We start from the raw sequence: 21,769 nt of genomic DNA on the forward strand, positions 1-21,769 counted from the left end.
ATTATTAATACTTTAGGTACTTACATATCTATGTTTATATAAGGTGAGGTACACATTATCATATCTGATCTGAACAACAGTAAGTCAGAGAACACAATGATGCAGTAATAATTTTGACTTTGAAACAGTGAAGATGGTAAGTAGGTAGATAACCGGACTTGACATCGTAAGTTAACTTAATATCAGGTAAGTAATATTATCGACAAATTAATCTAGTACTTTTAGGTATATATAATCATAACAGAAACAAAAAATAAAAAATGTTTAAATAGGTAAATAGGTAAATAGGTATAATCCTCCTATTGATCACAGTTCAAGATTGCATTGGAGTGGTAAGTTACTGTAACGGGGTTCAGCTATTGTGATCTCCCAGGCGCTACATCAAACCTTGTTTTAAATAAAACTTGGTGACAACTTGGTAGTTGAAAGTCACCATTAAGAGTAGGCGATATGTTACATTCAAAGGTAAGGAAAAGAAAACCCAAAATTTAAACATCTTGTACTCCATCTTGTCGATATATTTCACAATGTTATCAACTAGGTACTACTATTTTAAGTTCAGACTTCGTTCTTCAGCAAATATTTAGTGGCAGGTACGGGATTCTTCGAGATAAAATTTGTGAAGACTTGACCTGCAAAAACAAAGATACAGTAGAATATGTAACAATTAAGTAGAATACAATCGTTTGCGAAACATCACAATTCACAACTTTCAATCTACGGATGTTATAAAAATAGCTGTCGAAATTACTTTCTGGGCTTGCTATATTTAACCAAGAATGTATCAAACAACGAACGTTGGAGATGCGATTGAAGACTGTGGTATTAGACCTATTTCCAGTAGTGGACAATGTCGGACTTATAATTATGAAAATTATTAAAATATTTGGATGGGGTGCAACAGAAGAGCGCCACCAAAATATAAATATATAGATTTAATTAAATAAATAAAAAATTATTACCCTTTTTTCTTTTATTTTCGCGATCTAAACAGCTGCGGTAAACTCTTGGCGTCTCAGAGTCTTCATCCTCCATCACTCTGAAAGCATACCACACACTATTTATGTTATCTATTTTGGTTGGCAGATTAATAAGTAATACGGTGAACGGATATGCAAAAACCTTAAATAGCTTATAGATAGATAGCTTGTAGTTAACAAAAGCCGTCCAGAAGTTATTGAAACCCTAGCAGTGGACGTTCATTGCCTCTCTATTCTAATTCTCTTAAAACCAGCCGTAAACAAGAACATACTTCTCAAACGCCTTCATCAGTAGCTCAGCGCCAGGCCCCCGGAACCTCATGAGCAGCCTCAGACACTCGCCGTGGTCGGCGACGCGAGGGTCCGCGGAGACCAGCCAGGCCGGCGCCTTCAGCAGGCCGCGGACTTGGGAGAGGAACTTCTGTCTGAGGGTTTAAGGGAGTTGTGAACAGACGAGGTGTAATTTATGACTGTGATTTTTTGTGGAAAGTTGTTGATAGAAGCAACCCAAGCTTCACTATATTTATTTCATTATTTTATTGCACAGTATACAAAAGTAATTTATGTACAATCAGGTGGACTTAATGCTAAAATCATTTTGAACCAGTTAACACTATACCAATTATAGTCGCTAGACGTTAGGCACAACAAATGCACAAATTAACAAACTTACCTACTGGTAAACTATGGATTCGGTGCAATAGTATTTTTGGCCCTGAGCCACAACCATCAGACGAAAGTTTTTTGATCATATTTTCAACTAAACAACAACTTCAAATGTTAACCTACTGGGATTCAAACCAGGAAACATCAGCACAGTATCATCTTTCTCTGTTGTGAAAGAGATACCTAGTTATGTGATATTTTACTGAACACTAGTTAATGTCTAATATTTATACTAGGTATACTATACTGAGCTACAATCTACAATCCATTTGTATGTTCCATACTCACAAGTTAAACCGATCACTAGGCTTCACAATATAAGTGTATTTAGTAACTTCTTCATCATTCGTGATATTGGCACATCCGATCACCTCGTTACTTATCCCATGGCCGAAGATTGCCAAGGAACGACCACCAGCGATGTCCATCAGGGGGAGATTACTGTCGGTTAGCACAATACGCTCGCCTAAATCTGAAAGAAAATCAATGAGAGTTCCGTTTTAACTGGTTCTGCAGGTATTAATCAAAATATTAATAGCTGAAGAACCAGTTTGCTCTTCTATGAGACTTATGTTCAGGAGTCAACGATATATTTTTTGTTATGATAACTCCCGTTTGTAATGTGTAGAGCCGAGGCTAAATAAGAAATTAAAGTGCTGTAAAAAGGTATTAATGGAAGAGCGGTGGTTGTTCTATCGGGTAAGCGGTAAGGTGCATCGTGAGGAAACCTGCATCTAGATTTAGCACATTTTAATATGTGAACTCACCACCCGCAGTGGACCACCGTGGTGGGAAATGGTCCAAGCTTAGGAAGGCAATTTAGACCTTGTGGGAATATGCACAAAGGTTCCACTCGAGAGAACCAGGTGTAGGTACTTACACCCCCAAAGAGAATATAATATAGAAGGTATTAATGGATTAATACACGAATAAAGAAGATATAATATCAGAAAACTAACTGATGGTTCCAAGCTTGCCCGTGAGGTCACCGACTGCACATCGCAGAGGACTGTCCGGTCCACAGTCTCTTCCGTATTGAACATTCTGAAACAATACCTATACCTTTAACCAAACTTCAAATTTTAACCTATACTGGGATTCAAACCAGGAAACCTCAGCACAGTAGCTTTCTCTGTTCTAGTTCTTGCATAAAAACTGAGCCTTACTTAGATAGGTATGTGTTATTTTGCATCATAATCTTTAAAAATTACTTAATAGCCAATTTCATGAGGGACTAATAAAGACAAAACTTACATTTAAAACAGTGTTATTCATTTTAATGTAGGGATTCCAGACACTTGTGTTCTCTCGACATTGTCCAGTTTCATTTATTACACCATCTCTTATCTCCCACTTGTGTTTATAATTCTGGAAAAACATAAGAAAAAACTATATTTACTTGCATCTAGAGTTTCATACGGCATAAATACAATACGGAATTATTTTCAATGAACTGTGACAAATTGGCACTCAAGTAGTATGCGTTTATAATAAGTTCTAAAAATAGCCCTATCGCACAGTGAAAGGCGACTCAGCTAATTAAAATCCATCTCCACCAACCAACAATCGTGCATTTTTGGACATAATAATATGCCTCCCTCACCTTAAGAACACTACACTTCAACACTTTATCTCATCGTTTCTCGACTACTTACAACAAGTACCTACTGGACGTTCAAAAAAACCTGGCACATCTAGAGCTTTCAAAAATCATACCAAATAAGACGCTGTATCCCCAACATGCTTCAAATAGCCTTCTACAGTGGTGTCACTGACGCTACCATCCACATACAGTAGTTGTGACATCCGTATGTACCCCTCCAGTGCTGGTGACTTGTGGAATGACGCTATGACTGTCATCAGACGCGCTTCTGTGCCGTTGTAATGTCGCTCGATTGTTGAACAGGCTGCTGGACGCTTGTCTACCTGGAGAGTTTGGAAGGGAAGGCGTAAGAGGCGTTATTTTAGGCGCAAATAAAGCATATTGTATTGTAAGACAGGAAGACCAAAAAAGGGCTGCATTAGAAAAATTCAACTATAAAAGAGAATATACACTCACGGGCAATGACACGATTCCATTCTGAAAAGCACTAAATTACTCCTAATCGGAAAAGACTAGCTTAATGACGCCTTCTGCAACATTGAAGTACATTTAAGCATCAGGATACCACCAACTAAAAGCGGTAATATTTTGTACACATTTTAAATTAAATGTTTGAAAAAATTGGGGTTGTTTGGTGTCCATATTTTGTGAGTGGAACTTTTTCATTGCCCGTACATACGATAGGACGTGACAAAGATGGAGTGTATTAAAATAGCGTGGCTTGAAGATCGAAGCTAAGGAGGAGAACAAGAAGGTAATTACCATTTTCTGAAACACAAACGACCTTCTAATGACACTGTGAGGCCCGAACAAGGAGACCTGAGTGTCGTCATAGTATGCAGAGAACCGTCGGTACCCATCTACGTAGCCGTGTTTGCGACCCAGGGCTCCCAGCTCGTACTGATCCGCTGTGCCTGGAATAAAAGAAAGATGGAAAGGAAGAAGGAAGGTACAGTGCAGTGACACACGCCGCTCTGGAAAGAACAGATGGTTGGTCCTGCTCTTGTATACGCTAACGGGCTATATCTACTTATGCTCTATTGACAGAAGATATCGTTGACAAAAATAGGTTCCATATCTTCCAGAACTTACCACTTTAGAACTTACCAATCGTAGGATATGGACTCTTCATTTTATTAACTTTAAACGGATTGTAGACACCGTCTAAACTCTTGTCGTCACAAGGGTTTTCTACGTCATTCACCACAGGAGCCTAAAAAGAAATGAAATCAGTGAGCTTTCTGCAGCGAACGATTGCTGAGTTCTGGAGACAGTCAAAGGTTTTTATCAGTTACTGAATACCGAAAGGAAAAGGGAACATCCAACTAGGAGCCGCTGAATAGAGCAATAGGCCACAACACAATAACGAAATTGGTAAGACAATGAGCCTGCTACGTCGATAGATTGATACGGATAAAATTCAAAGATATCAAGTCAAAACCCACAAACGCACCGTATGAATGCCATAGTTCCCGATCCCACTCTCCATCACTTCCATCTTGACGTCGACGCTGGTGGGGCTCAGGTCGGACTCCTGGGTCAAGGTCACGTGGCCCCTCATCGTCAGCTGACCCTCGCCGTTGGGGACCCAGTCACGGACGATGGCTGAACGCTGGTGTACCGGGACTATCCTAAGGGAATGGATAATTATTTGACGGTAATTTAGTTTTTCAAATTACGGATTCTATATAGTTGGGTACGTGAATGAAATTTATTGAGTTCTAATCCGAAGGGTTATCGCAGAATCTTGTTAAGATGGCATGTTTAGTCTTCATCTGTGGACGATTGTAGGCAATGCAATCCCGGTGGTACAGAAAGCCTTCATAAGAGTGCGCCACGCCGTCCTGTCTTCAGGACCACTAGCTGATGATAATGATGAAGCCCTCACATAGCGCAAGCGGACAGCTCCTTGAGGCCGAGCCGGTAGCTCACGACGAGGAACTTGCTGATGATGGAGAGCGTCCCAGACAGCGCCAGCGGGGCGGAGTACACGCGCCGGGTCTCCGCCAGCATGCCCGCCAAGGTTGTGGATAGCTTGGGGTTCTCGTGTCTGAAATCATTAGTGGGTTATATTGCTAGAGGCCTAAAAGGATGGGTGTAATTGTTGACGTGTTCTTGATGGAATCTCGTCGTAGCACAGACTACTATAAGTTACTAATTGGTAGAAAAGGTTTGAGGCATATTATTATGAATGTTGGAAGGTTTCGATATCAAAATTATGTAGCATAACTTCAGAGATACGATGCCATACATACTGAGGTCCTCATGACATCGGCCGCTGAATGGTGATTCTCCAAACCAATTGTATCGTAATTATCCATCACCACAGACATCTGCCTAGCCAAATGGCTCAATTTCTAAGATCACCCGTTACCAAAGCCGTACCTAGAGCTTAAGTCCCCCATTCTGCACAGCCCCTCCAGGCCTGGCTCGCAGCAGCTCCGGTGGAACTTGACCAGGTCCAGTCCGAGCGGCTCGAACACGTGGCGAGGGGAGTCGCAGCCGCGGCGGTGGCGGGGGGGAGCCACGCGGTGCAGCTGGTGGGGCCTCTTCTTCCTGGGATGATAGTTTGAGTGAAGGAAGCACCGGGAACATCCAAGGGTTGGAAGGCCAAAGATAATATCTATGGGTTCATGCGGAGGTATCCAAAACGGAAATTAATGGGATTAGGAGACGGCGTTAGACGAAGAAAGAGCAATGATCAAGCGGGTGAGTGAAGTATTTGCGGGTTAGCAATTAATTATAAATAATAATACATATACGTGTTTGTTGTAAAGCGGCCATTTTATTAGTTCGCGTGACAAGAGGTCACCATAGACCATAGACTCATAGACTCCATAGAGGTTGATCATAGACAAACACATCATTCCTCCACCTTTAATTGTAAAACTAAAATATAACCTTAAAAACAGTATATAGGGCACAGGGGTATAATCGTGACAGTTCTGACATTGCGAAAAAGAGACGCTTAGCTACATTAAGCGTGAGAATGAAACGTTAAGCTGTAAATGTTTTTTGTCCTTTTTCTGTGGCGCCTGTTTACGTCAGTTCTCTGTGCCAAACAATGAAACAAATGAAAAATCTGTGCCAAACAAAGGCTGACAGTTACAACAAAATTTTCTAAATGCTATTTATTTTTGATTTGCTAGTGATTTGTGGGTGTTTATTAAGTTTATTAGACTATTATCATCACTTAACGAGTGTGTGACATGGGTGGGTGGATTTTGTTCGGTTGTATAGAGCATAATGAACGAAAACACGATGGAATGATGGATGAGATATATTTTCACATGTAAGTAGATACTATCAAGTTTAACAAGCTTACATTCATCATAGTACTATCTATTGGCTCGATTTTAATATAAAACGATACTAATTTTAATACTGTAAGGTCTTTTAGTATCAGTTTTAAGTAAAAATTACGAGGTACCATATCATAACAAATCACATGGTGTTGCAAGTTATTGAAAATTTATTTTACCCACAAATATTATAGTATGCAAAGAAAATACTAGAAATTGTAACGGACTCGGGTTGGGTTTACAAATGGGGCGCACGAATTCGGTTTTTGTGAAGATTGTATTTTGTAGAAGTCATTCTCCTCTTTCAAATGAGGTGCCTCTCATTGTGAGGAAACGTTCGTTTCTTTTTTTTTCTTCCATGTGTGATTTCTTCTGTATAATATAAAGTTTATTGTATTGATACGAAATACGTGTTTCCTTTAAAAAAAACCCCATCACATATTTGGCCCACGATTATAATGCTCATGCTCATCCATTTATCTCTTTCATAGGTTTCCGACAGAAAAAAAAATATCAAGAAAATGGATGGACATTACCGGTCGCACAAATTGGGAACCAAGGAAACATACAAAAATTGTGTTCGGCACATTTTGAAGAGGATTGTTTCGATTGGACGAAGACAATGAATTATACAATCCACTCAGTTTGTGTATATTAAATAATTATATTGAAATCAAATAAGTATGAGTAAAGTTTTTTTTCTTATATCGTCGGTTGACAGGAAAAACTCACTAAGGCTGATTTTTCAATATTCAGATAAATGTTATCTGGGTAATACAAACATTGAGAAACATTGAGACGCAACAGCATCAAAATTATTTCCCAGCAAAACTTTTGTCTGGCTATTGAAAAATTAGCCTTTAGTGACTTTTTCCTATCAACCGACGATATACTCAAGTTTTGTTTTTGTTATTATGATAAGTTAAATTTCCCCATATTTAGGTTTTATTTTTTTGTCGGCAACATCTATGGTTTGAGTGAGAAAGAGAATAGTGCACACGGCGATTGCGAATCTATTTGTAGTTGATCTGAGATATACCTAGTTACTAAAATATGATATCAAATATTGTATAAGTACAAAACATATGCTAGGAAACTTTAAACCAACTAAATTATGCGCCTACTAATTTAGCACTTTATAAAGCATGACTTATCCGCACTTCTTCTCCCCCAATACCATTTTAACAACAAAGAACAGTCGTGGACGTTTGTCCGCCTGATCGCGGCCAATTATCCGCCGGGCGCGTCCACCGTGGCCGCAGCTGAGTCGCGCACCGCCTCGCGGCACACCGCCTGCTCCCTCACTGCGTGTACCCACACCAAGGGCCTCGGCCTCTCTGCTGCATGCCGCCTGCTCTTGAATCTTGATATATTTCCTTCTTGGTGGTCTAGCGCGCCTGTCACACTCGCCGCCTGCTGTCCCACCTCAAAAGTCTTGGGAAAAGATATTGGCCGCGTGCACTTCGGGTATCGTCATCACCGGTAGCTGATCGCGCGCCGGTCTCGTGCCTGTCGCTCGGTCCCGACGCGCCTGCCCCGGCCGTCCTCGAAGTTGCAGCGAACCGCGAGCTTCTCGACTCGCATCTCTCGCCCGCTGCTCAGCTTGCCATTTTGCGATTTGCCCACATGTATCATTTTCGCTTCCCGCCAAATTTAACTTATTCACATTTCACCCGTGGTGCGTAAATTTTATCCGTCCTCGTCGCCATTGAAGTAATTGCGGGTTAGCAATTAATTATAAATAATAATACATATACGTGTTTGTTGTAAAGCGGCCATTTTATTAGTTCGCGTGACAAGAGGTCACCATAGACCATAGACTCATAGACTCCATAGAGGTTGATCATAGACAAACACATCAGTGAGATTATTAGTTGTGGCTACAGATACTATAGGGTTTTTTTGGCTAAAAAAGTGTGATAGATACTAACTTAGGAAAATCGTTATCTTCTATGGTCCATCGATCAGTGTTAATGAAGGATCCGCCAAAATCACCGGAATGTATCTGAAAACAACTCCTCTGAGTTAGTTAAAGGTTGGTAGTAAGTAGATCTTCTTCTTCGTCAGAAATTTACTTATTATGTTATTGTAGGAGATAAGTATGACTATATAAATAAACGACGTCGACATCTCGTAGTCATTCTAGGCATTTGATCAAAACCTATGTGTGGTGCTGGACACCGAATAAAGCTTTTTAGCTTTATCTTATCTTTAAAACGACTAGTGCAATGTGGCTGTTACAACACAAACCCCCAGTTCACCACAAACAGCTTACCAAATAGTCAACAATAATGCTAGTATCAGCCCAGGGCTGCCTCAGCGGCTGTCGGAAGGTGACCCGGCCAGCCAGCGGGTACCTGAAGACAGCCTCGGCGGTCGTCATCGGGATCGGGGAGTCTCTGTCGTGATGGTACGCCAGGATCGCGCCGCAGAGCGGGAAGTGCTTGGTGTCTCTGAAATAGGGTTATACTTACAAGTATAGTTAGTTAACTCAACATTATTATATCGTACGACCTACGACGCGACGCCGACGTAAAAAATTATAATAGAAAATCCAGAAAAAAGGTTTGCTTCAATCATAGAACAACGCGGATTCGGGTGTACCCTCGACCATTCATACTCAATGGCTTCAATATACACCTTCTAGTTACTATAGTATGGTTGGGCCAAGCCAAGTGACTTTTTAGTATGTTGTAAAACATAAACGTTGAACGTAATAAGTAATGGTAAATTATGTGGCACCTCCGTTAGGCTTACAATTTTGGCTTTGGGGCCGTCCATTAATCACGTGAGGCTCAAAGGGGTGGGGAGGGGGTACTGAAAACCTCACGAAACATCACGAGGGGGGAGGGGGGGTTCTCGTTAGACATCACGTGTATTAATTTTTGTCAAAAATTAGGTATTTCTGAACCGATTTTGACGATTTGTAGTATGAATTTTTTTTAACGATTTGTAGTATGACCTCTTTTTTTTCTAGTCAAAAATTGCCTTTACATAGACTTCCAAAAAAATACACGTGATCCAGGGGGGGGAGGGGGGGTTGGTCCCAAACCTCACCAAATATCACCAGGGGGGAGGGGGGGGGTCAAAAAATGAGAAAAACGACCTCACGTGATTAATGGACGGCCCCTTTGGCGGACTCTTTTCGGAAGACTTTTTAGTATCGTATGAAAGTGTTGGGATAGTCGATGTGATGATTAATCTGCATACTTCCTACTTACCTCTCCAAAAGCACTGATCTGTGTAAGATGCTATGCGCGCCATACAGCGGTAGATACACATCCCAGTACGCAGTGTTTAGCTCCGGATTTGTTCTATATTTGTGAATCAGATTGCCTACTGCATACTCATCTTGCGTGCCATTACCTGAAATAAAATTATTTCTTACTCTAGGTACCTAAGCTGATACAACACATATACAGGGTGAGTCTTTCGTAGGTGCATATCCGGAAGTATGGAAGTATGTTACAGAGCTCTTCATTCCGAACAACTTTTGTTATAATGACCTTGGGATAAGAGCTCTGTTACATACCGGATATGCACCTACGAAAGACTCATCCTGTATATCACTCATAAAACCATGTTTATGAAAAGCCTAGAAGTCCGCTTGGTGTGGGGAACATAGCATCCAAACCAATTACTGATGACTAAATGGGTGATATGACATATGATTCACTTACCTAAAGCCAGAGTAGTTTTCTGGACAACATCCACAGGATTATAAACAAGTCCGGTACTGTTACAAATATCTTTCATAGATCTTTCATGGAGGAACTTTGGAGGGAGTTCCCCAATGGAATACTTGAGCTCACTGTACGTGGTCAGGTCCACATGTCTGTCGGAGGAGGAGAGATGGAAGACAGTCCAGGAGATATCAAATGGGGAACGTTGCCGAAACGAAACCTTGCTTCGTATCCCGTCCATTTTAATCATGGCCCTGGAAATGTAAAATGGACCGACTGAGTCATCGAATTACGTGTTTGCAGAAAATAAACTTGAGTAACTAAGTAATGTTTATAAATACAACATGCAGATGCAATGATAAAATAAAATACGTAAATAAACTCACTTGTAGCTTCTGGGTGGTATTTTTCGTAATTTAGTGCACGCCAAAAACTTCTTCTGATACACATGATCGTAAATGACGAGATAAACACTACTGTTGCCTTTAACCACATAATCTCTTAACACATCTAAAACTGGATTTCTAAACATTGTCTTGAATTTAGCTTTACTGGCATCAGTTGATATTTTAATAAGACCCATATGTCTGTCTAGGTCTCCTATTCTTGTGCCCAAATCACTATCATCCACAGTAAATATTGAATCTAAGATATTGCAATCATCAGCAAAGTTCCTTTCATCAGAATCGTAAGTGTCTGTTAAAAAGACTTTCCATTTATGCAATGTGAATTTCTCCCGAACTTTAACGTCTTTTATGTGATATAAATCTGCTATAACGAAGGCATCTTCCTCATTACACTTCCTAGCGTCGAGCCATCTGAAATGCACCGACCCAAAAATGGGTGACGTGAAAGTAGCCACAGCATGCGTCTCCAACATCATATCTTCAGCAGAAAACATCGACGAACAAAGAACCTTAGTCGAAGCCGAAGTTTCCAAGACCAGACTTCTGCCCCACAACCCTGACCTCCCCGTCAGAGGAACTGAGCTGTAAAACTCTGGTATATTCTGACCAAGGTGGTCCAGGTACCCCGTTTGATCCTTCAATGCTACGATTTCTCTGCCCAGATGTTTCTGTGAGCATCTGTTCTGGGTTATATCACTGTAGTCGACTGGAAACTCGTGGACAGACCAGCGCCAGGTGACCTCTGGTTCTCTCGTTTCCAGCTTGATCTTCAAACTGATGACTGTTTGGTTCATTCTCGAGAATTCTACCTCACCGTGAACGCCGTGCTGAGATATGTAGGCTTTCAGGACCAAGGCTTTTGCTGAGTAAAAATAAATTCAGAAAAATTGGTAAATAGTTAACAGTTTATCTTTAACGACAACCAAGAAACATACATAACTGATTCTCTCAAGATCGAGAACAACGAAAAAAATTACCCTAGGCTTACGAAACACATAAGGCTTACCGCTTACCTGAACTATTGATGATGAACAGAATCACTAACACTTTAACAAAATCCCTTAAGCTATGGCACATTGTAAAGTGAATTTATTTTATTAGAATTGGCCACAAGATACCATTTCGTTTGAAGCATCACACTAACTGCAATAAGATTGTTTACATAAACAATTAGCTATGTTTATTTAATTGTAGGAGCCTAAACTACACTACAACATAAATAATTCATTATTGAAAGTGTTACACAGGGTTCTACCTTTTATGGCATAAGATTTTTTTGCCTAATCTCGTATTGCATAGTAACGTTTTGTCAAAGTCTCGTTACGCCGAAAATCGTATGGCATAAATCTCGTTTAGTAAAAAGTTATTTCGCATAACATTGTTTAGCCTAATAATGGTATGGCCAAATCTTGAATAGCCTAATAATGCTATGGCATAGGTTTATACAAAGTAATAATATTTGTTTGGCTTTAACTTTGACGGAGAGTCTCCCTACATAGCGCAAACTGGTGCCTTGTATTGTTTCCGCTGTTTGGAAAACGCTCCGCTCCGCTTCGCTGCGCTCCGCTTTGGTTTTGATGAACATGTGCACCTAACACGCTCCTCCTCGCTTTGCTCGTCGTCGCACCTATTTTTAGGTTTCGATCTCATGGGGTTTGTAATAATTATATTGGTCGTTAACTTTCGATTTTTTTATCATACAATATCGTGATTTTCGGGATGTAGGAGAAAAATACCACAATTTGTACATTTACTACATACTTAATATATTATTTATTAAGATAACATTAGGATAATCAAGTTTATACATAGGTATAGACGAACATAAATTTGAGCAAACGAAACTTAGGTGTTTAAAGATTGTGCCTAAAGAGTTTTAGACGAAACGAGCCTTATGCCACATAAGTCTTGGCAAAGTGATGGTTCGGCCAAAAAAGTTTAGACCATACGAGTTATGCGAAATGAGTTTTGGTCAATAAAGATTATGCCAGATGAGCGGAACCCGTTACACAGTTGCATTTTTACTGATTTATCACTTACTTATTAATTATCCTACAATGAAATAAGGTATTACTTAATAAAAAAAATGCTGTAACTAACTACTTATAGGTATAAGCCACAGAACAACGCGGACTCGGGTGTAATGGTATAAACGTTCCTTTATTTAATAGGTTTTAAACATTCATGGTTTTAATCCCTGTACATAATTATGTAGGTGCATTGCTGCACTGATGCACCTACTCTTCGTTTGAAACTACTGCAAGAGTCACAAAGCAAAGTGTAGTATGTTTTCCTCTACGGATACTACACTGAGCTACATTAAGCACCATGTGATAGGGCACAGGCATATTGCCATAAATCGGTCACATTCATATCTGTGTTTAAACATTTATCTACGCGGCCAGGCATCGAACCCGAGGCTCCACAGAACTTTACTCAGTCTCCCTTTCCGTCACCACTCCAACATTATAACACCCCGTTTTGCCATAACGGGTAAAAAGGATCCCCTGTATCATCCCGTGACAGTATAGAGTATACATTACAATGTGTTCAGTCGGCGTGAGTCAGGGTATCAGAATAGAACTCAGCTGTCGATGGAAATAGCCGCCCGCCGCGTGAAGCGATGCTGAGGGATTGGTAGCTGGGTTCCGTATTGAGGTCTCAGGGTTCCTTTTTAAGGCATTAGGGTTCCGCATTGAGGCAGCAGGGTACTTATCGGTTTTATCCCGTAAGATAATAGCTTCAATTTTTTTTCTTACCAATGTGTAATTTGAAATCAGTGCTCCTTTCGCGGTTAATATCCGTATCTCCTGTAGGTTGGCTGGTAGAAAATGCTTTTAGCATTAATTCCACCTTTTTTACACTTATATGTCATATTTGTGCAATAAAGTATTAAATTAAATAAATAAATATCCTTCCTTTAATTAACGTTTGATTTAACGATTCGTTTAGCGTAACTGCCAGCTATATTAATAATCTGACTGGCTAATCAGTTAATGGTGGACAACCCTAGTCCAGCTAAGGTGCTTGTCACCGACACGCTAATAACATGACTAGGTAGAATTTCTGATGGTATATAAGTACCTACTTATGTTAATGCATATTTACTAACATCTCTATCATAAAAGTTTTCCTTTTTATCACTTTAATTGAGAAATGCAATTAAACTGTCTGAAATAGTTTTATAAGTAAGTACATACTTACTCATACATTTTATCTCAATGTTTGTAAACTATCGCAGCAGGAGTCACTAAATTCCAAATTACTAAACAAATATACTTACCCAAGGAGATGTAAGTACCTAGATAGATGTTCAGGATTAACATGAATTGACAAAATGGTGTGTGCGTAAAGTCATTATATTTTAAAGATTAAGTACTTATTTACCAATTTTCCGATGACCTTTAGACCTTTCGCAGGTAGTGGCTAGATGAGGAAGGCTGAGGACAGAGTGTTGTGGTACTTCTTGGGAAAGGCTTATGTCCAGCACGGGTGGCTGATGATGATGATTTATACCCAAATGGATTGGTTGCAATCCTGAAAGGCGTGAAGTCACTCTTCATTAACCAATTAGTTACAATTTCCTTTTAAAATACTTATAAAGTATCAAAAGTATTCTCCAAACGTAATCCAAAACCGATTTATGTGTGTATTAATGAGTGAGAGATTTGAGTTAACTTCTGGTGTCATCATCATCATTGTCATTACAAATGCAATTTCCAATGCATCGATTCAACTCACGGTAACCTCCGTGACTCTGGCTTATTTTCCTAAATATATTTACTTACATTAATCATTCAAACAGACATTCCGTACCCACACAAGCTTGTAGTTGTAGCATCTGGCCTCCAAATCCTACATTTCTGTTCTATTTTGGAACGACGATATACCTACCAGGTATACACAAATGATTCATATTACACACCAGCATAAACTTTTCCGTCTCAATGAGATGCTTGAGACGTGTGAGACATACCAATCTATAAATATTAAATATACATATGGTTCTCGTTATTAATATTTATACACATTAACATGTAGGTAGATAGTACACAGCCAAAACTGGGGAACACTAAGCTTCCTATAGCAGATTTTTCTTTAGAAAATTGGGAAAATCCAACATGATGAATGAGAGTTAATTGACCAGTTTCAAACTTGATGTTAATTTACGCAGAGCTTCCAGTAATGCAGAGGCTGTGTTAGGCTGAATTTTCATTGAGAAAGATTTAAGTTTAAGCTTAGGTGTTAAACCTAATGTGAGAATCTATAGAATACTCAAATTCAGACATCAAACACTTGTCACATTTAACTCAACGCTGCGATCGACATAACATCCAACAAACATTCCCATTTCAAAATAAAAACCCCGGCCCACCTGACGGGGTTATTTTTAAAAACAAAAGCGAATCAGCGGCCGCGCTCCCGCGCTGGCTAAACGGCTCTGTGCGTTCCCGATCCGAAACCTATCGGATTTTGTCGAACTATATATGGAATGGCGAATGTGGAGGAGGGAAGCTGTGGTGGGGGGAGAGGTAACCACGTCCGCGCCGCCGCCGGCTGAAGGAGTCAGGGTGGGACTACCGAACGGTACAGTCTCTCCTCCGAAGGTCTCCAACTCACAACACAATGGTAAGTGCAACAAAGACACCGACACAAGTGAACTAAGTGATACAACTGTGGACTGTGACGATGATGAAACAAGTGATAAAGATGCAGTGGTTAAAGATAAACGTGATGATGTCGATGCAACGGCTGTGGACGTTGACATGAAGTGATAAAATTGATTTCGGATTGCGCTTAGTGGAAGCAAAAAAAATCGTGATACCTTTTTGATAAAATGGAGGTGGTGAAGTACTTATCTGAAGGATGGCAAGGTGAAAAATACGTAACTTAAAATTAATTAGCTTTCAGTGAGGTAACTTAACTTACGTTCTTTGCTGTAGCAAGAATAAGTAAACTTTAATACCGATTTTTTTATAATTTTAAAACAAGCTTTCATCAAGTTCATCATACAATAATTATTATTTTAACTAATGCACATGAATGAAAAACAATGGCAATGACTTCATTCAAAACATTATAAACAACCAAACTTAAGAGGTTTCACCTACTGCAATGTTTTACCAAAATACTTAAGCAAACCTTCATCAATCGAGAAATAAATTTGAACAAACTACAAAAACATTAAAATAGGCGAAACTAAAGTTTTTAACTTCAAAATAAATAACTTTCAAAGTAAAAGCGAAACCAATTCAGATACGAATATGACGATATTGGCACTTACTAAATTAAACAATTGGCAGCGAACATCAAAACAAAATAAATAAATGAATCAACTGAAACCACCGGAAAAATATTCGAACTCAATCCAAATATCAAAGCTAAAGAGTCAGTATCTAACGCCAACAAGAAAGAAATGGGAACACACAATCTATTTGCAGCCGGATTCACGTAACTAAACGAAACGGTCTTACGAGAGGCGACTGAAAGCGGATGCCTGGATTGTGATCCCGAAATAACTCGAAAACTGCGCGCCCGTCCCACCTAATCTGGAGCCAACTCTTGAACGAAAATAGAATCGTTTAGATTCCGCGATGTGCTATCCAGATTTTAACAGGAATTTCGGTGAAAATTTACTTCAATTTTAAACGATGCGAGTGTCTATAATTTTAATCCCGACGTCAAAAATTTTGGGAGTATCTAATAAAGGTTCCGTAAATAGCAATGCATGAAGAACATTTTTATGTAGTTGCCAAAAACCAAACCTTACGGTTTTTCTCAAATGCCTACTAAACTATTCGAAAACAAACATCATAGTAAATTAAAGCTAAACCCGGCAGCATCATCGAAAAGGTTAGGAAACACAGTCCAGTCCACAAACACTTCAAAACTCCACACCCAAACCAACAAACACATTCTCATCCCGCTCTCTCCCCACAGTCGGACGAAAAGAAAGAGAAGGTAAAGAAGAAGAAGGTAAAGGACCCGGCTGCGGCTGAGGGCGAGGTATCCGCGCCCGCGTCCACCCCCGCGTCCGGCGGCGGCAGCGAGAGACAGTCCTCCCGAGGAAGCCGTAAGGCCAAGAGGACTGGATCCAATGTCTTCTCCATGTTCACACAGAAGCAGGTCGCTGAGTTCAAGGAGGTAAGCGTCGATGTATATGGTCTAGTCTTCCTTAGATAAGTCGAAAGGTATATAATTTGTTCAAGTCTTCCCTATAAGTTGGAAAAGTATAGGTCGAATCCAGTGGCGTGTTTTAGGAGAGACCTACGTCTGGCTGTAGTGAAGACGGAAAATTTTGGTGTAATCAGTACGCGACGTTTTGGCATTGAACTCTGCAGGGTTACTCTAGCTGTACCAGAAAAGATAAGAGCCTAAAATCTAATCCGAAATTTGATTGATAGTTCCAGAAACGCTAACCAGGCTGTTGAGGTAGATTTGGATGATTATGATTAAAGGAATCAGATATAAGTCCAATACATGTGTCCCAACAAACGGCACTTCCACAAGTCCTTATTAAACCTTATCTCTGTCCCCAGGCCTTCCGGTCGCAAATAGCCGAATCGCTTACACTTCTCCGTATCTGTCCGCAGGCCTTCCAGCTGATGGACCACGACAAGGACGGCATCATCGGCAAGAACGACCTTCGCGCCACCTTCGACTCTCTCGGCAGGCTCGCCTCCGAGAAGGAGCTCGACGAGATGGTCAACGAGGCCCCTGGCCCCATCAACTTCACCCAGCTCCTGACCCTCTTCGCGACCCGCATGTCCGGCGGATCCGACGAGGATGACGTCGTCATCAACGCCTTCAAGACCTTCGACGACGAAGGCAAGATCGACTCTGAGAAGCTCAGGCACGCCCTCATGTCGTGGGGAGACAAGTTCTCCGCCGATGAGGTTGATGAGGCGTACGACCAGATGGACATTGACGACAAGGGCTTCATCGACACCGGCAAGCTCATCGCCATGCTCACCGCGTCCGCCGAGGAGGGCGAGGAGGGCGGAGAGGCTGCGTAAACACGTCCAACGTTCCACGTTCCACCTGGCCATCGGTTCACAGTACCAGCTACCAACATCTTGGAACCGATCTTTTTTAAATTTCTTTATTATTATTATTGTAATAAATTTATAATTTATTGTTTCCATTTTTTAATTTAATACGTTATGAAAATATAGTTCTGCTATAACTAAATGAAGGTGTGTCTTTACTCCAATAGTATACTGTATACTGGATCGCGGGCCGCAATATTAACAACTTTTTGCGCTGAGGCCCGTCGTAATGGGATTCTTACTAGGCAGTTTGTATGAAGGTTTTAAGAAGTAAGGAAAGAATGAGCTCATGCCTCTATAGTAACGACATATGATAGCTATTGACGCTGATTTTGCAGAGGACGCCGGGCTCGAATCCCGCCCGTAGCAGATATTTCATTAAAGGATTTTCATATTTTACTGTGGGGCATCGGTATGCGAGTATGTGTCTATGCGAGCCAGACCCACATTGTCAGAGGAGTAGGTACCTAATTATATTCTTGGCCAGGAGCCAACTTACGTATAAATAAATAATGAACCATGTACAAAATAGTGGACAACCTACATGTGTGCAGAATTTATACAATATCGATTTTTTAATGGAATTTAATTCAAATGTTCTAACCTTAATACAATTTATCAGTCACAAGGGAATCAGAGTTTCCGTCTGTCTAACAAAGCTTGCAATATCCTGTTTCTTTCTCTTTGTATGTCATTGGATACTTCAACAGCCTCAATGAGCCGCTCAAACTTGTCATTCCGATCTCGCCTCTCACTAGACTCCTGAACTACTTTCTGTATCTCTTGAAACATGATATCTTCTGCACTCAGTGCTGGCAATGTTAGAGATCTTTGGAAGCTTTTACAATCTGGATCACCATATATCTGTTCAAAATATGTGAAGTATGGCCAATTAATCTTTTGTGACCTATCTTTTGTTTCAACCAGTCTTCTGTATGTTGTTTTCAGATTTCGGAACTTCTTATCACAGTCTTCAGGGTCCATATTGAGTTTAGAAGCGATGCTCCTCCACAAATGTTTGTTCTTTACAAAGGGATTCCTGAATTTGTCAATGTTGTCTATGTAGAATGTCAGTAACTGTTTGATCTTGGAGTCCACCCTGTGTTTTGTGACAAAGCAAAGTTCATTTCCATCTCTACTGTACTCCTGATACTTTTTATTGATAATCTCAAAGATATTGTAGAATCTCCATCTCCTGGCTGTTTGGCCAGTGAGTTTCAGCCTGATGTAAGTAGCTTTCATGTTTCTGAACTTCTTATCACAATCTTCAGGGCTTTCCCCAACCATGTCACTGATTTCTGACCACAGGTCTTTCTTACTGTACTTGGGATCAACAAAGTTGTATACCCTCATAGCATATGCCTCTAACAGTTGACTAGTCTTACTGTTATTCCATTGAGCAGGAGAAGTGATTGTGTGAATTTTCTGGAAATGGCAAAGGTATGGCCATTTGACTGCTCTCCCAGTGTCTCCAGTCCTTTCTAGTATATTATCATAGGTCTTTTTCAGGCTACTAAACTTTTTATAGCAATTTGCCCCGGTGACACCCAGCGTGGCTCCAATGAACCTCCACAGTTGTTTAGTTGCCCCATATTTATCAACATTTTCTATGTACAACTCCAAGAGTCTATTGGTTTTCTCATTATTCCAAATTTCCAACATATCCGGTGACATGATCTTGCACTTTCTGAATGTTTCTTCACACATCTGTAAGTAAGGCCATTTAATCTCTTTGCCAAGAAGCTTCTTCTTGTACATCCTTACAAAAGTGCTCTTCAGATTGACATACTTCCTCCAGCATTCTTCTGGCGTGGTTCCTATGAGGGGGGCGATGTCGTTCCAGACGTGCTTCTCTTTGAAGGGTTGATTGTGTTTGTATTTGATATCTGAGCTGAGGTTCAGTAGGAGCCGAACCTTATTTCTGTCCCAAAACTTTTTATACTCATCCATAGTTCTGTCGACGGCCGGGGGCGGCGGTGGCAGCGGCGGCGGCGGCGCGGCCGCTAGCTGTGCATACTGGGCATCCTCTGTGTTTATTGTATATCGCGAATGAGGATCTTGAAACAAAAATGAATAATTTCTTATGTCGAATAAACAACATTTTAGTTTCAATTTCGAAGCTTAAGTATGGCTGGCAGTAGTAGGTCCTATAGTGATAATTGATAGTGAGATATAACCATTGACATATATATTGGATATAACACTTAAATCAAGATAAAACTTACTAAGGGAAGTGTCTGCCGGAAAGTCGTTGGTGCTGGCGAGAACGACGGTGTTGTCCTGATTCTCGCGCACCACAAACCAATAGCTCTCATTCTGCGAATTGTTGGTGTTCATTTTAAGGACTTTATATTAAGTTTATCATTCAAAATTAGAAAGAAAAGCGATTTAATCAGGCAGAAAAAATTGTAAACAAATTTTCTATTGACAAGACATAATTTTGACAATGACAAACAGTCTGGCGAAAGACAGTCTGGAAAAAAAATAGTATGGAACGCGTACGAAAAATAATGGCGAGCACCGCTCACAGAGTACTTTTTACGCTATCATAGACATCTTTGGCTTTTGTCATCTGTCAGTGTCAGTCAGTCAATCGTTTAGTTTGAAAAATATTTTTAAATTATAAATAAATTAAGATTTAACAGTTATTTATATATTATTATTACTGTGGATAAGTGCAGTGTTTGTGTGGAGGTACCTAACTATTAGTGTTGCTTGATATTATTGATAATAATTATGTTTTATAAAACTTGTGAAATATGTGGTTTAAGAGCCGCTAGCCGGCCGTATAGATGGCCAAAATAGAATTTTCATGGCAAATTTCCACTGGATGAGGAAAGGTAAGCTCTCTCTCTCTCAGCCTTCTGTAGTCCACTGTTGGACATAGGCCTCTCCTAACGATCGCCACCCCAAACGGTCACCCGCCATCTGCATCCAGTGGCTTCCCGCTACCTTCCGCAGATCATCAGACCAACGGGTTGGGGGGCGACCGACACGCCGTTTGCCGACACGGGGTCTCCACTCCAGAACCTTTCTACTCCAGCGGTCGTCGGCTCTGCGGGCTACGTGGCCAGCCCATTGCCACTTCAGCGTGCTAATCCTTTTGGCTATGTCGGTAACTTTAGTTCTCCTGCGGATTTCTTCATTACGAATCCTATCTCGCAGGGACACGCCTAACATAGCCCTTTCCATAGCACGCTGAGCAACTCTGAGCTTGTGGATAAGCCCTTTGGTGAAGCACCACGTCTCGGCTCCGTAAGTCATCACTGGCAACACGCACTGATTGAAAACTTTTGTTTTCAGACACTGAGGTATGTTTTCAGTGAAGATGTGTCGTAATTTCCCGAACGCTGCCCATCCGAGTTGGATTCTACGAGCTACCTCTTTATCGAAGTTAGATTTACCTAATCGGATCACTTGTCCTAGGTAGGGATACTGATCGACAACTTCGATGGTGACACCTCCTACAGTTACGGGCGATGATGAAACATGTTCGTTCGACATGACCTTTGTCTTGTCCATGTTCATTTTCAGCCCAACTTGTTTAGAGGCATCATTGAGGTCTGTGAGCATTTCGCCTAACTCCTCCAGCGTTTCCGCCATAATAACTATGTCATCAGCAAATCGTAGATGAGAGATATATTCGCCATTGACGTTAATGCCCAGTCTTTTCCACTCTACAAGCTTAAAAACATCTTCCAGTGCACAGGTGAACAGTTTCGGAGAAATAACATCTCCCTGTCTCACGCCCCTTTGCAACTGGATCGGTTTTGTGCTATGTTCGTGTAATCGAACTGACATTGTGGCAGCATTGTACATACATCTCAACACCTCGATATAGCGATAGTCTATATGGCACCGCTGAAGGGATTGAAGCATCGCCCAGAGCTCAATAGAATCAAAGGCTTTCTCATAGTCCACAAACGCTAAGCTACAATTAAAGGCTAAAGCGTAGGATTTAGATTATTTATATGTATAAAAAAGTTAAAGTCTAATAAAATAACTGGAGCACAACCAACAATAGTGCATGAATGTTTTTTTTTATCGATATCGATATTTTTACTTATCATTAGTACGCA

General features: G+C 40.5%; 3 protein-coding genes across 4 annotated transcripts; 1 reads left to right on the plus strand and 2 right to left on the minus strand.

Annotated features, from left to right (window-relative positions):
• Positions 1-487: 487 nt before the first annotated feature.
• On the minus strand, positions 488-11,435 carry LOC105383835. The gene is made up of 17 exons (XM_048630457.1): positions 10,621-11,435; positions 10,232-10,386; positions 9,773-9,917; positions 8,827-9,004; positions 8,483-8,556; positions 5,635-5,805; positions 5,138-5,299; positions 4,703-4,880; positions 4,357-4,462; positions 4,012-4,163; positions 3,363-3,572; positions 2,901-3,014; positions 2,606-2,690; positions 1,935-2,118; positions 1,253-1,405; positions 963-1,039; positions 488-632 (listed from the first exon to the last, which is right to left on the minus strand). The coding sequence occupies exons 1-17, from the start codon at positions 11,433-11,435 to the stop codon at positions 559-561; spliced, it is 3,033 nt and encodes a 1,010-aa protein (XP_048486414.1). The 3' UTR covers positions 488-558.
• Positions 11,436-15,118: 3,683 nt separating this feature from the next.
• LOC105381010 (myosin regulatory light chain 2) lies at positions 15,119-17,781 on the plus strand. 2 transcript variants are annotated; one of them, XM_048630603.1, is made up of 3 exons: positions 15,119-15,270; positions 16,582-16,785; positions 17,181-17,781. In XM_048630603.1, exons 1-3 carry the CDS (start codon positions 15,268-15,270, stop codon positions 17,655-17,657), a joined length of 684 nt encoding a protein of 227 aa, XP_048486560.1. In that variant the 5' UTR covers positions 15,119-15,267; the 3' UTR covers positions 17,658-17,781. The 2 variants fall into 2 exon arrangements, with proteins under 2 accessions (XP_048486560.1, XP_011548944.1); XM_011550642.3 differs by having other exon boundaries at positions 15,120-15,270; positions 17,235-17,781.
• Positions 17,578-20,137, minus strand: LOC105381009. Its single transcript, XM_048630602.1, has 2 exons — positions 19,916-20,137; positions 17,578-19,747 (listed from the first exon to the last, which is right to left on the minus strand). The coding sequence occupies exons 1-2, from the start codon at positions 20,025-20,027 to the stop codon at positions 18,324-18,326; spliced, it is 1,536 nt and encodes a 511-aa protein (XP_048486559.1). The 5' UTR covers positions 20,028-20,137; the 3' UTR covers positions 17,578-18,323.
• Between the last annotated feature and the right edge of the window lie 1,632 nt (positions 20,138-21,769).

This window comes from Plutella xylostella, chromosome 26, assembly GCF_932276165.1.
Source record: "Plutella xylostella chromosome 26, ilPluXylo3.1, whole genome shotgun sequence".
In the NCBI taxonomy this organism is placed as follows: domain Eukaryota; kingdom Metazoa; phylum Arthropoda; class Insecta; order Lepidoptera; family Plutellidae; genus Plutella; species Plutella xylostella.